Consider the following 15723-nt stretch of genomic DNA (forward strand, 5'->3'; position numbering starts at 1 on the left):
AACGTGAGCCCACAAGATGAAGTGGTGCTTATTATAAGAGATTATTTTTTAACAATGTGAACCATGCCTTAACATGCTTCTCACCTATGTGGTACACTTTTTCATACCTATATTTGTTACTGTCGTCAAGGCCTTTTGAGCTCTGTCCTTCACGCTCAACAATTTTGCAAGAGTAACAGGCTTTTTAAACTGTAAAAAGAAAAATTTAATGTACACAATATTCACCCATCAATCATTTGGTCATCTGTTCAGAGTGTTACACTAATCAGTTTTGAGTACTTCTTGCCTGGAAGTATGTTTCCTTGTTTTGGCTGCTGTGTCGCTTATTATATGTCACTTGCACCTTCTATTATATTTCATGTAATAAAGATCCTTTAAGACGACCTCTCTTCCTCTTCCTCTGGCACGATCAAAGGAGTAGGTGTTTGAGGAAGTGAGAGATATCTGTGAGCGCATTTCTACATTCAGAGACTTTTGGTTTGTCTAAGGGAAAAACTGTTACAAATTGCATTGTGCAATGGGGTTGTAATTGCCTTGATGATGCCTACTTTTGTTCTTCCAACCACAATGTCCGGTTTGATCTGCATTCATTTGTTAATAGAACATACCACCTGACAGTTGTGTACAGTATATTAAACTGGTCTACAGTTAGAAGAAAAAAAAAACACAATGGCAATTAGTGGTGCTTTCTGAAACCCCTGCAAAATTACCTAAGTAAAATATAAAGGTACAAGCTTAGCCTATATTTCTAATTATAACAAAATCTGTCAACAATGGAAAGCCCGTAATTAAAAATGTAATGTAAATGCTTTTATTCACAAAGTATTTTATATTAGTTTTTTCATTTTACTTGTTGATACTGTCCACTTTTAAAGACTTCCCTCTTTTGAGCAATTATACATTCAGTGGCCTCTTTTATAAGTCAACCTACGGTGTCTACTGAAAGTGTTCACTTCATTGGAAGATTTTTTTTTTGTTTTATATTTGCAATTAATTTAGAATACTTTTTGGAGATCACTATGACATTAAAAGAAGTTTTACTGCTGATCAATGTAAAAAGAAAAAAAAAACAGATTAAATTCTCTCTGATTCACTGCTGCATAATCATAAAATGTGGAAAACCTCCAAAGGGGGTAAATACATTTGTAGTAGCAGGGAGGACCCCATATTTTCCTCCATTCTTGGATACATGGATTCAACAAGGTGCTAGAAACATTCCCTCGGGGATTTAGTCCATACTTACTATATAGCATTGCACAGTTTGTAGATTGTTCTGCACTACATTCGTGCTGTGACTCTCCAATTTCACTTTCTCCCAAAGGTGCTTCATTGGATTTGAGACCTGGGGACTGTGCAAACCAGTCTGACAAAATTAAAGTCACTGTGTTGTTCGTGGAACAAGCCTGAGATGATATGTACTTTGTGACATGACACATTATCCTGCAGGAAGTATCCATTTAAAAAGGTCTACATCATGACCATAAAGGCAGGCGTAAGCGCTCACAGGATACTCCGCTCTTATTAAGAGACCTAATGTGTACCAAGTAAATGTTCTACACATTATTACACTATTACCACCTGTACCACCTGTATGTTTGATACAAGACATGAAGGATCCATGGAGTCATGCTCTTTATTCTGATTCTGAATCTAACATCTGCATGTTTCAGCAGAAATTGAGCTTTGTGAACCTGATGACATTAATCTTTATTCATCCAATTTTGGTGGTCGTGTCTACTCCCACCTCATCTTCCTATTCTTAGCTGAAAACACTGGAACTAGACATGATTTTGTGCTTTCATAGCCAATTCACTTTACATCCACAGTTGTCCTTCTGCACACCACTGTTTATAAAAAGTTACGTGAGCTTCTGTAGCCTTCCTGCTAGCTTGAATGACTCTGCTCATTCTCCTCTGATGTCTGTCATTAATAAGGTGTTTTTAAACACAAATCTGTCACACCTTTCTCTGTAAACACTAGGGACTATAGTGCAGCTGTCTCCAAGACGCTGGACCATCATGTCTGACACCAGTCAGACCACAGTCAAAGCTAAGGAGATAATGAGTCTTGCCCATTCGAATGTTTGGTGAATTAAAATGAATTAATGAAAACAAGATCAAATAAAACACTTCTGTTCTTGCCTATTCAATGATTCCATAAATTCATTTTGTAACCCTTCCAGATGTGGGTAACTGGTTCCTATCCTGACACTATTTTACACAAGGCAATCATGAGCAGTGCTCCGGTCTGTTGTGAAGCAACCACACTCACATGAGGCTAGTTAAAAGTTGCCAGTTAAACTAACATTTACGTGTTTAGGATTTGGGGGATAACACAGAGTATCTGAAAAAGAATGAAGTAGCCATGAGGCGAGCATGCAGCCAGCACATAGAATGTGCACAGGCCAGGATTTGACCCAGGAGTCCAGAAGCACTCACCACCATTTCACCACGTTGCTAAATTCAAATTGTCCATCTAAAATGATTAAGCATTTCGGGTTCTTACTTGATTTTGTTTTGTTTTGTATGAATAGCTGCTTTTGTAAATCTATTTCTTTGTCTTCCTTGTAACATTTTGAACTCTTTACAAAGATATGTGACTGATGCTTTCTGTTAGAATATGTAATGACTTTTGTATCTGCATTCAGGGTTTTTTTTTTTTTTTTAATTTGTCAATGCTTGCGTAAATCAGGGTAGTTTGGTTTACAGCTATTGCATATATTTAACGTTTATTTTAAATAGGACTGAATGAGCTGCCCCATTGTCTGAGCCAATATCTCAGCATTTTTGATAATGCATTATGAAAAGAGAAGCTAGTCAAATGGATACGTGTAGGCATCATTAAGCCACATCTTTAACTTGCTCCAGCATTGCAGCAGTTTTGGTTTGTATATTTTACAAGTGTTTCAGAGTGAAAGCAGCTCTAAAAATGCAAATTTCTGGCTATTAGTCACCATGATTACATTGTTCCATTTACAGAAAAAAGGGAATTTTTGTCTGTTTTAGTTTGTTTCAAAAATGTATGTTTCTGTGACCATTGTGCACTCCCATGTACAGTATGTAGATTGTTCACCAAATTATTTTTTTAGATTGTCATGGTATGCATCCATAATTAACAGTGTGACATGCATTTCCAAGGCTATCTCCTTTTCTTTATTCTATAATACTATATGTTGCAATGATCACCATATATTCTTTTATTGTTTTTATTTTTCATTTTTCAGCCATGCTATTTATCTTGTTCAATCTATATGGTTTGTTAGGTATGATACACATTATTTATTAAATGTACTTTTTTCTTATTATCAGTATCCATTCCAACTGTTCAAAATTTTAATTTGTTAATTTTAAATTAATCACAATTTCATGAACAATGTTTTGATAAAAGAGTACATTTTTTTTAAGTCCATTACTCTGCATCGAATGTGTCCAACAAAAAGTGAGCAAAACCTGTGAATTGCAGCTTCTTTGTGGAAATGAGCTTGGCATGTAAACTGCATCTTTGGAGACAAATTAGAGTGCGACTGTGCATCAGTGGTTCTCAGGTTCAGTCCTGGAGGCCCCCTAACACTGCAGGTTTTCATTCCAGCCAATTTCTTCTTTTATTTGGACTGCTATGTTAATTAAGCAGGACATTGCATCCTAGTATATGTTTCGGTTCTGAAATTATAAACTGGTAGTTTCTTTTGCTGAATAAAGCAGAAATTTAGATGCAAACACTTCAATTCACTTTAGTTTTTTTGTCTGGTACCTCCTGACTCACCAGTAAGAGAAAATCTCTACATGTAATATACAGTGCATCCGGAAAGTATTCACAGCGCATCACTTTTTCCACATTTTATGTTACAGCCTTATTCCAAAATGGATTAAATTCATTTTTTTCCTCAGAATTCATAATGACAACGTGAAAAAAGTTTACTTGAGGTTTTTGCAAATTTATTAAAAATAAAAAAATTGAGAAAGCACATGTACATAAGTATTCACAGCCTTTGCCGTGAAGCTCGAAATTGAGCTCAGGTGCATCCTGTTTCCCCTGATCATCCTTGAGATGTTTCTACAGCTTAATTGGAGTCCACCTGTGGTAAATTCAGTTGATTGGACATGATTTAGAAAGGCACACACCTGTCTATATAAGGTCCCATAGTTGACAGTTCATGTCAGAGCACAAACCAAGCATGAAGTCAAAGGAATTGTCTGTAGACCTCCGAGACAGGATTGTCTCGAGGCACATATCTGGGGAAGGTTACAGAAAAATTTCTGCTGCTTTGAAGGTCCCAATGAGCACAGTGGCCTCCATCATCCATAAGTGGAAGAAGTTCGAAACCACCAGAACTCTTCCTAGAGCTGGCCGGCCATCTAAACTGAGCGATCGGGGGAGAAGGGCCTTAGTCAGGGAGGTGACCAAGAACCTGATGGTCACTCTGTCAGAGCTCCAGAGGTCCTATGTGGAAAGAGGAGAATCTTCCAGAAGGACAACCATCTCTGCAGCAATCCACCAATCAGGCCTGTATGGTAGAGTGGCCAGACGGAAGCTACTCCTTAGTAAAAGGCACATGGCAGCCTGCCTGGAGTTTGCCAAAAGGCATCTGAAGGACTCTCAGACCATGAGAAAGAAAATTCTCTGGTCTGATGAGACAAAGATTGAACTCTTTGGTGTGAATGCCAGGCATCACGTTTGGAGGAAACCTGGCACCATCCCTACAGTGAAGCATGGTGGTGGCAGCATCATGCTGTGGGGATGTTTTTCAGCGGCAGGAACTGGGAGACTAGTCAGGATAAAGGGAAAGATGACTGCAGCAATGTACAGAGACATCCTGGATGAAAACCTGCTCCAGAGCGCTCTTGACCTCAGACTGGGGCGACGGTTCATCTTTCAGCAGGACAACGACCTTCTAAGCACACAGCCAAGATATCAAAGGAGTGGCTTCAGGACAACTCTGTGAATGTCCTTGAGTGGCCCAGCCAGAGCCCAGACTTGAATCTGATTGAACATCTCTGGAGAGATCTTAAAATGGCTGTGCACCGACACTTCCCATCCAACCTGATGGAGCTTGAGAGGTGCTGCAAAGAGGAACTGGCGAAACTGGCCAAGGATAGGTGTGCCAAGCTTGTGGCATCATATTCAAAAAGACTTGAGGCTGTAATTGCTGCCAAAGGTACATCGACAAAGTATTGAGCAAAGGCTGTGAATACTTATGTACATGTGATTTCTCAGTTTTTTTATTTTTAATAAATTTGAAAAAACCTCAAACTTTTTTCATGTTGTCATTATGGGGTGTTGTGTGTGGAATTCTGAGGAAAAAAATGAATTTAATCCATTTTGGAATAAGGCTGTAACATAACAAAAGGTGGAAAAAGTGATGCACTGTGAATACTTTCTGGATGCACTGTACAGTTTGACTTGTCTTCATGTCTAGTTATGCCTGATTTTAAGCTTTTTTGGTGTTCACCTCTATTTTTTGCCCTCCATACCAGAAAACCCTTCATTTTGGACCATGTTTTGTGCAGGAAATTATGATAAAAAAAACCCCTATGATAAAGAGTAAACCAATAGGTTTAGCAGCAGAATGATCAGAAGGACTAGAAGTTGTGCCTGCTACATCAACCGACCCCAAGGGTTCAACCCTTAATGGGACACGAGGGGTCAAAGTTACTCCTTTTCGTAAAACTTCAAAAAAATGGTCAACGGTAATATAGACGTGTGGAGAGTTGTTTTATGCTATTTTCAGGGTGCTGCATTTTTGTTTTGGCCATCCTTTAATTTTGATATTTCATTCTTTACCGGTAGTCCTGGCCCTCTAAGAGCTAGTTCCTGAAGGATAAAAATGACAAATGTCAAGCATAAGCATGTGGGTTATCATTGTAAACTATTTCAAGGTCAGTGATTGTGAATGTGATGTTATTTTTCAATTTTGATCCTTTACTAGGAATCTAGCCCGCGATGGACCTTTTATCAGAGGGTGAAAAATTACAAATTTCTATTACAGTCGAGAATATCTAGACTTTAAAATTGAAGCACACATTTTAATATTTCAAATATGTGATACAACTATTCTTGTTTATTATGTACTTCTACCTGATTGAGTAAATCATTATATTTCAAATAAACAACCTAAAATAGGATGGCTTATGCTAATTCAGGCTTTTAGATTTTTGGTGTGTTATTCTTTTTAAATTTTCTGGTTATGACACTTATTACTAATAAGCACACAAATGGGAATCGGTAAAATGGCCGTCTTTCAGCAGTGAGTGTTGTTTGCCCTGGTGACTGCTGTGCTTGTCAGTTATTGTGAGTATGCAGATATAATTAAGTGAGCAAACTCCACAGAATACGTAAACTAAAAAGAAAATGGTGCATTTAAGCATCAAAAGATATGGTAAAACACAGACACCTGGCAGGCTTCAGTACTGACTTGAGAGCCTCTGATCTCAGTCACTAATATTTGGAGGTTTTGACGGGGGGGAGGTTTGGGGGATTGTGGGTGCAGTTCAGGTGGATTTATTCTATTAATGTGTTGTTCATACTAATTGCTTCCTTCTGGTTTTATCAGCAGATGTACACTCCAAGAACATCGGACAGACTGATAGTGCCATCATACATGCAGAGGGATCGATTTCACCGCTTCCAGCCCACATACCCTTACCTGCAGCATGAGATCGACCTTCCCCCTACCATCTCCCTTTCAGATGGTGAGGAGCCCCCTCCCTATCAGGGCCCCTGCACCCTGCAACTGAGGGACCCTGAACAACAGCTGGAGCTGAACCGTGAGTCGGTCCGTGCCCCACCCAACCGCACTATCTTCGACAGTGACTTGATTGACAGCTCAATCTATAGGGGGCCCTGCCCCCCAAGCAGCAACTCTGGCATCAGTGCCACCTGCTACGGCAGTCAGGGCCGCATGGAGGGGCCCCCACCCACCTACAGTGAAGTGATTGGACACTGCCCTGGCTCTGCCTTCTACCAGCACACCAACCACAGCAACAATCAGGGGACTCCTCCCATCCTAGGGGGCAACAGACTCAACCAATCACAGCTCAGTGGCCTTGACAGCACAAATGCACGCAACAAAGAGCAGCAGAAAGTGCGCCCCTTTTAGCATGGGTGTCCAAAGAGCTGGGGCTCCTGCTCCCTTTTGTACAGAGTCCATACCTGCGTGTCCTGTGTCGTCTGCGTGCTCACAGCTTGCCTCGATGTTCATCTTCTGTTCTTTCTCTCTTCTTTTTATATTAATTCTTATATTCTCTTTTTTAAGTGTTAAAGTTCTAAACTTGATTTTTTTTTTTCCCCCTTTGGTCAGTTTGCGTGGATGCTTTTGTTTTTCTTTACTTCACTTGACCTTTGAAGAAATATTTGCACAAAAGGAAGTTTATTTGAAGACCCGCAATATCTATAGTAAATGGTACATGTGACAAGGGTATTTCTGTACCAGATGGGATATTAGGGGTGGGTGGAAAACGAGGGGCAGAGAGAGTCATTTCTGTTTTTGCTTTTGTTTGATATCTAGGAAAGTGAACTGTCGATTATTTTTATTTTATTTTTTTTTTTGAGTGCCAACTCAAAGATGTGTTTAACCTTTGTGTAAAAAGAAGCACGATTATAGAGTTATTTATATAAATGTTGAAATATTGCACTATTTTTAATATAAATTGCAAGCCAAGGCTTGTCAAGTTAAAGCCTCTGTTGTGATCACACGTGCTAGTGTGTGTGGGAGTGTGTGTGTGTGTGTGCGTGTGTGCGCTTGCACATGTGTGGAAGGGTTAGCTTGATCTAAAAAGAGGCCCCAGCAGGCTGCAGCGTTAACGGAAACTGAAAGATACTAGCTCTTCCTTCAGCACAGACGTGCACTTTAGAGAGCCCTTTGGCTTGGCCATTATCCTCGCAGGGCCCCCTATGGTATGCTGCACTTAAGTGGATGCCCTGTTGGAGAGGAGACCCCCCCCCCCCCTTTCCCATTTACATGTGGCACAAGTGTATCATCCGTTCTCTTTCCATTCCACTGGGACCTCTGTTGAACTTTGGCCTAGGAAATATGGAGAAGAATTTATGTCCTTCAGTATGACAAGCAAGTTACAGTGGGATGCCACTAAAAGCACTTTTTTCGGTGCCAGGGACTGGGACCATCTTTAAACGTTGTGCTGAAAGGCCACCAAATTGGAGTACCACTGTTTAATCCTACTGGGTACTTCAGCATGGCATCTTATCCATGGTTCCCACAAGGTTTTTATTTTTTCATTTTTTTGTTTAAAGTCTAGTTCAAAAATAATGTCAAGTGTGTAGTAGTCTTTCAAGTAGATCTTATGGTCCCTCAAGGCATGTGTTGTGCCCTCAGAGTGGATCCAATTTATTATTTAATATGAATCATCCAAAGTTTACATAGCAAATGATGGTATTTATTGTGTTAAATTTCACTAAATGGTCTTAATGGAACTTTTGTTTCCTTTTTTAATTGCAGTTGAGTATTTGAATTTGTGTCCTCGGGCAGCTTAATCAAAGTAGACATGAGTGGTCTATAGACGTCAATCTGGCCATGTCTAGCGCAAAGCTGCTGAAAGTTGAGAGGAGCAGGCAGTTTTCATTCTGTTAATGCCCAGGTGTGGCTAGATTTCTGCTGGGGTCCGCATGACTGGTGTCTGAATGAGAGATGTGTTGGCAATAGGGGTATCTGGGAGGAAGCTGCAATATGCCATCCGTTTGCCTTTTGAAAACGTCGACGTTGTTTAACTTAGGAAATCTGAAGAAGAAGAAAAAAAGGGGTTTTGAGCTCATTTTACCCATCCAGACGCCATTTCATTTATGTTAACTTCAAAGATTTGCCCCCAAAAGGAAAGGAGGGAGACCACAGCCACAGTGCACAATTCTGATGACCCAGTAAGCCCAGAGCTTACAAGATTATGATTGCAATGACATTGCCAGTTTCTGGATAGCATGGTTTTAGGCATGAGTTGAGCTGCCACTTGAATTTGTTTGACGTCCACTGCTTCCATATTAGCTCCAGTCCAGCACTTGTAGTACTATATGGAGCTTGACTGAAACATTCAAAAGGTAATCAGTTTTCAAAATGACCTCCTGGCCAGTGTAGGTACACATCCTCATTGTATGTCCTGATCTTGTCCCAAGCAGGACATGGGACATGTGTGCACAGCTCTGCATGCATTTGAATTTCAGTTTTTAATGTAATAAAGAAGCCAAGCTGCTTAGCGGTCCTCACTGAGTGTGCACTTCTTGCCAGTTACCTGGTGCAGATATTCTAGCGATAGGAAGCTCAAGAGATGCCTTTGTGCTGCCGTCTGCTCTTCTGTCAGTATTGCTGGTGAAGTCGTCTTTATTGAAGCAGAGTTGAATTTCAGAATTTACGGAAGCTTTACGTCTAAACATGCGGGCAGACATGGTTGGAAGGTTGAGGGTATGGTGTCTAAACATATCGGCAAAGGTTCTTGTCCCCTTGACTTCTCCTCACATTACTGGTATTTATTTCTTGTCCTGGAAGGCTCTGCAGTATTTTTAAAAAGTTACCATTTAGTCAAAGGTTAATTTTTTTTTTTTGTTATCATTTGAAGAAAAATTGAATTTTCTTGCTTCCGCTTCTTGTTAACTTTTTTTTATGCTAAACGATGTGCCAGATTGTTTTGCTTTTAAAGAAAACTTATTTAGCATGACGTGTATTTAAACTAATGTAGTTAGCAGAGCTGCATTCCATCTTTTTGGTACGTTCTGTCTAGATGCTTCTTTTGGAAGTTTCACACAGCATTACTTCTGAAGCACAACACTTAAACGGCCAATAGCAACATATTTCAATCCGTTCGAAATGCTTCAAACTAGTTGCGATTCAAGTTTTAACCATTGCACACCTCCTGAATGGAAATGAATACCAGTGTTTAAATTGGAAGGCTGACTGAACAGCCGTCTCCTTTGGGTGCAGTGCGCGCAGTTGGCCACGGGGTGGCAGCCGAGCACTAAGCAGCTGGACAGCCAGGCTCGTCACTTGTCCCGTGAAGGAGGTCAGCCGAGCCTGCCGGTCCCCGGCTTCTATGAAGGGTCATCACACAGTAACCAAAACCTTCAGGTGAGATTAAATGCCATCTTGCCTGGGAAGCTATGCAAGACTCACCCATCATGGAGTAGCCGGGGGCTCACTAAATGAAAAGGAGGCACCGCAGAATTTCCCAGAGCTGTCTGTGTAAAGCCTGCTGGGAATTCTCGCGACATGACACTCTCCCTGGCTTGGCCATAGCCCATAGCACTTGGCGCCCTGCCCAGGGATTCTCATCCACTGCTCTCCTTTAGAAGTCTTGATCTGATCTGTGCTGTGTTAATAAGAAGCCCCAAGGGCTCAGCAGCTCTTGGGTTACTTCCCAGTAAGTTCTCGGAGACATTGTGCTGCATGGTGGTTAGGCGAGGTGAAGGACAAGTCCGGTGTTATGTGGGACAAGGTGAAGGCAATCTCTGTCTCTCTCTTGCTGCGCAGCCATGCCAGTTAAAGCTGCACTGCATATTGCAATTTGATTTCTGAAAAATTAGGGTTTTGTACAACTCAAAAACAAAGTGAATTGCACTACAGAATAAAATTACGTTGATACCAGGTCTGCTGAGAAATGGACAAGCTGAGCAGAATTGTAAGTTTCATCTTCTGATCTGATTTCTATTCAGTCTGGTGTTATGTGCACATGTCACGCAAGTGGAGTGTGAAACAAGCTGCTTTTCTTTCTCTTGGTACTGTATGTCCTCTGCCTGTCAGTCCTTTTGGTTTTTAATGTGCTGAGGGGTCTCTGTCCCATCAGAGTCTCGCAGCATGACTCTGAGTTTTCTTGTACTTTTCCCACATTGACAAAAAAAAGTGCTCAGGTGGCTGCCCCCCCCCCATGACACCCAAGACTCCCCATTGCCCTGAGGCGGTGGGATTGGGGATTGAGGCGGGTAGCCGGTGGTGCAGAAGAAGAAGAAGAAGAAACGCACCAAGCCTGGCCTATGAGTGTGGTGTGGTGGTGGAAGTATGTCAGCTATTGTATCCTCCTGGATGGGGGGAGCAGGTCCCTGGGGAGGGTCTACTAGATTTTGTTGCTACGTTTAATATGGGAGTCGAGTGGGGGTGCTGTCCCAGAGCACTTTTGGAACCAGGTTTTTTGATTTCTGTTCTTGTTTCTGTTTGTTGTCCTCCCTTGGTCCAGTCAGTGCAGCGGCCATGCACTCTGCAATGAACCTTCCACAACTTGATATTCTGTCCGCTTGTGTGTGCAGCTGAACACCTGTAACAAGATTTTCATTTGTAACAGAGCGCAATACCCAATAAAAGACAGTTTTGTTGAAACTGACTTTGGTGTTTTGATAAGTGTGTCTGATGTGTGTCCTGCGGTTGACTGTTTGCCTACTGCTGCTGCTGTAAAGTTAGATTAAGTGGGCTCAAGAAGTGGATAGCAGAGATCTGGAGCCCTTTGGAGGTTGGTGGAACCTGGAAAAGAATGGCTGCTGGACATGTAAATGTAATGATATTGGCAGATTTCGTCTGCTGGTCACCCCTGCCCCGGAAAAGGATGGATTATACCAGTCTGTTTATCCATCCATCCATTTTCCAACCCGCTGAATCCGAATACAGGGTCACGGGGGTCTGCTGGAGCCAATCCCAGCCAACACAGGGCACAAGGCAGGAAACAATCCAGTCTGTTTAGCTTGGTTTTAATATGTTGTATCCAGCAGGAGGCGCAAAATACCTGGGAATGTGTCCTTTAAGATTTAGATAGATCCTTTATTAATCCCAAGGGCAAATTCATATACTCCAGCAGCAGCAGTGGCCTTTTTTTTTTTAAAGCGTCACTGAAATAATATGGGTGCAATATTCTTTTTAAGGGGCAGGAGGATACGTGTAAGCCAAGATAATCAATTCCAGGAGATAAAATAAATGAAAAGCAATCAGTCAGAAGTGTGATCAGGGAATGGGGAAAAGACTGAGACTACCAAGAAGAAGTCAAAAAAATCCAATCCTTGAAACTTTTAATGAATCCTTAAGCCAGGATTTCATGCACCAAACATCAACCTTTTTCAAATAACATCACAAGGTACAAAATTGTTGGTTTTTTTTGTAGTGTGATTTCATTAAAAAAAAACACAAAAGGCAACACCATCTATTTCTCATTTTACGCTGCGGTGAAAATTCATTTTACAATCAAAACGACATTGGCCTTTTTTTTTTTTTTTTTTTGGTAAGAGCCTCCACACATTGAAACTATGAATTAAGGGAGCTATGATTAATCCAAAAGGGGTATGTGTTTGAAGTGAGGAGGTCAGACGAGGGACGTGAAGGTGGTTGCTGCGTCGTCTTACCTCCTGGACCCATATCGGTGCAGAAAGTCCAGGCGCGTATGGAAGTACACTGTAAAAAAAAATGTTTTGTTGGATCAACCTAAATAAATTACTTCACAAGGTAACAAGCAATTTAATTGATTTCTTTCAAATTTTAAAAAGTATTTGAGTAAACTTAATTCATTTGAGTTTGTTTTAACCTTTTCAAAAACTTGAATAAAAGCAAAAAATGTATTTAGCTCAAACATAATTTCTTTAAAAACTCAAATTAACTACAGTGGGCTGGCGCCCTGCCCGGGGTTTGTTTCCTGCCTTACGCCCTGTGTTGGCTGGGATTGGCTCCAGCAGACCCCCGTCACCCTGTAGTTAGGATATAGCTGGTTGGATAATGGATGGATGAACTCAAATTAAAATTTTGTCCATTATTGTATTCACTGTAATGCCAACTTAAATTCTTAATTGGACTCAACTAAATATGTTCTTTATATGGTGTTGAATTCACTGTTTGTTAGGGTGAAATTGTTTTTAATAAAACAAACCACAACGATGTTTTGCTTTAAACAATGGAAGCAAATTTATTTTTAAATTAGTGCTACATTTTGTACAGTGCCTTCAAACATGAAACATGTTTTTAAACTGATCTAATGGTGTTGAATGTTACTGAACCAGCTATAGCAAAACTCTTTTAGATTTATTACTGAATATTTGCAACACAAAAATCAATTTTTTGGTCATTCATTGAACATGTTTTTTCTGTAAATATTCAGAACAAACATTTCACAAAAACACATATTAAATACACAATATATTTTAAGCGCTTTTCACAAAAAATGTTTATAAAATTATACATAAAATCTATTTGAAATAATTATATATACATATATTAAATACACCTTATATTTTGAACTTTACATAACATTATATAGTATACATAAAATGTGTATAGTCACAAACTCGAGACAGAGTCATATAAAGGTTTGGGGCAGCCACCCATATAATTTGGTTTCCTGGCTGCAAAGTTGCTTTTCAAAATAATACAGCACTGATGTGCACTAAACCGAGTCCAAACAGAACTGAGGGAATAAGAAACGGGGGAGACAGGAAGTGAAGTCAAAGGGGTCAGGCTCATGTAGGTCTTCTGCCATTGGTGCGAGCCCGGACGTGACATCACAGGGGTCGGAGTCTGCAATGTCTCCCAAAAGCGACATTTTGCTTTATTTTGCTAAATAGAAGAAGTTACATTAAGCGACAGCAAGGTTTTTCAATTTGAAGTAAGGCAAAAAATTACGTTAGGTGAACAAACATATTAATATAGTTCATTACAACTACTAAAATTACCTTAAAATCAAAAAGAGCCCTTTTTCTCTTTTTAGAGTGTAGACTCGAATGGCACAGGTTTCTTCGAGGCAATACTCGTCAGTTCAGGATGTTTGTTGCATACGTACAGATGTCCAAAATCTTGCAAGTGAAAAGAGACCTTGAGTGCCTTATCACGCGTGAGGTCAATGAGATGTCCCAGCTGAGAAAGTGTCCGAGCCCTCCGCTCTGAATGGACTTCATACCCGGCCACCCGAAAGCAATACATGAACTGCTCCGGACGCCCCTCTAAGAGATTGCCGATTACTGCTTTTCAGCTTGTGCTTTGGTGTGGTCTCATTCTAGAAATCGTCTACTGGTGGGAGAGGTTAATTCAAACTGGCACAACTGCGATTTCCACTCCCAGCTCTTGATTTCATCCATAAGTACAAACAGATTTGCTCCGCACATTAATTCAATTAAATAAAGCATGTCTGCAAGCAACTCGCCATAATCTCCAAAGTCTGCAGCTAAATCAGATTGTTTGTCTGCGAGAACAACATGTAACTCTTGTTTTACCTGAGCTCAGGTAAGTGACTTGCCATTCATCCCTGGGGGTAGCCACCTCCCTGTGGTGTGATAAAGGAGTTGGTGGTATTCAGCCCCCATCCCCTCCTACACCATTTTGAACATTTGAAATTTCTTGCACACACCTCAATGCCATTAACCGCACACTCCACTTCGTCGGGACATTTGCTTTTCCTCAAGAGCCTGCCGATGAACGATCTGATGTGCCCACATTGCTTGTACGTGTGCTATTAAGACACAGGGGTGGCGAACTCCAGGACTGGAGTGCCGCAGTGGCTACAGGTTTTCATCCTAACCCTTTTCCTAATCTGTGACCACTTTTCACTGCTAATTAACTTTTTCCCCATCACTTTACTAGCCCTGTTAGAAGAGTTCAGCCCTCTCAATTGATTCCTTTCTTCATTAAATGATAGCCAAGCAGAAATGAGATGTGAAACGAGCTACCAGATGACCAACTAAACTGGGGCTTCAAACTCCAACCAGTTTCACTCTAATCACTTTCTTAATGAGAAGCCAATTCTTGCGGTTAATTAAACCCGTTATTTAATTCCATGGCTTGTTGCTGCTCTCATTCTGCCACGGCACACATTTCGAAAACTGCTGTTTTTCTGTTCTTTCTAAGAGCACCGTCAAAATGTTTTGGTGACCTGAGACATCAACCTTACCAAGACCATCACCTCTCTTTAATTTCAGATATTGTGTAGTGGGAACAGGGGAGCTGGTCATGTGGTGGCTTGTTTTGTGTCTCATTGTTTCTCTGCTAAGTAAAGAAAAAGAAACAACTATGGGGCCTGAGTCAAGTTAATTAAAAGAAGTAATCAGCAGCAAAAACTGGTCACTAATTAAGAAGATGGTAAGAATGAAAACCTGCAGCCACTGTGGCACTGGAGGCCTGGAGTTCGCCACAGCTGTATTAAGCCACAATCCTTCCCTGTCATAAGTCCGATCACAAGTATCCTATGTTTTCTAAAGTGGGGAAAGGTAGTACTTCTTTAAGGCTTGTTTTGAGTTCTTGGCTAGCACGTGGCTAATTTGCATACACAAGCTGCACTGCCGCAATAGGATCAGCTTTATAAGTAAAGCTTTGGGTCTTTGGGATCCATTTTTACTTTATTAAGTTCACTGACGACCCATCAATTGCTGAGCCCTGGAGTTTGAAACGTGTGCAGGTGGAAGAGACGTGTGCTTTTAGAGAAAGGCAAAATATCGCACAACACAGTTAAGTAAATAGATAGATAGATACTTTATTAATCCCAAGGGGAAATTCACAAAAAAAGGAGTGATCGATAAATAAAGTGCTACAGTATGGAATAATATCGCTATCAAAAATAATTCGTAATAAATATACATTTCACACGTGTGAATTACGCTTGCGCATCTCAAAAATCCCACTTCTGAAAATTACGAAAATCCTCGCGGCGGCTCATGGGAACAGGCGTAGAAGGAGAAGGAGCTCAGGGGGCGGGGTCCAGAGTTCAGAGGGGCGTGCGCATGTACTGGCGTGGTTAGGATTTTAGACCCACCCATGGAATATAGAACATTGTC

General features: G+C 40.8%; 1 protein-coding gene across 3 annotated transcripts in view; it reads left to right on the forward strand.

Moving 5' to 3' along the window:
- Positions 1–11309, forward strand: part of LOC114659463 (protein TMEPAI-like) — a 40924-nt gene extending 29615 nt beyond the window's left edge. For 2 of the 3 annotated variants that reach the window (XM_051933191.1, XM_028811968.2), the window contains one exon: positions 6551–11309. In XM_051933191.1, the coding sequence (XP_051789151.1) occupies positions 6551–7096 (546 nt within the window). In that variant the 3' untranslated portion in view covers positions 7097–11309. The remainder of the gene's footprint in view (positions 1–6550) is intronic. The other variant, XM_028811969.2, reaches the window with a different exon arrangement.
- The last annotated feature ends 4414 nt before the right edge of the window (positions 11310–15723 follow it).

Source organism: Erpetoichthys calabaricus, chromosome 10 (assembly GCF_900747795.2).
Source record: "Erpetoichthys calabaricus chromosome 10, fErpCal1.3, whole genome shotgun sequence".
In the NCBI taxonomy this organism is placed as follows: Eukaryota; Metazoa; Chordata; class Cladistia; order Polypteriformes; family Polypteridae; genus Erpetoichthys; species Erpetoichthys calabaricus.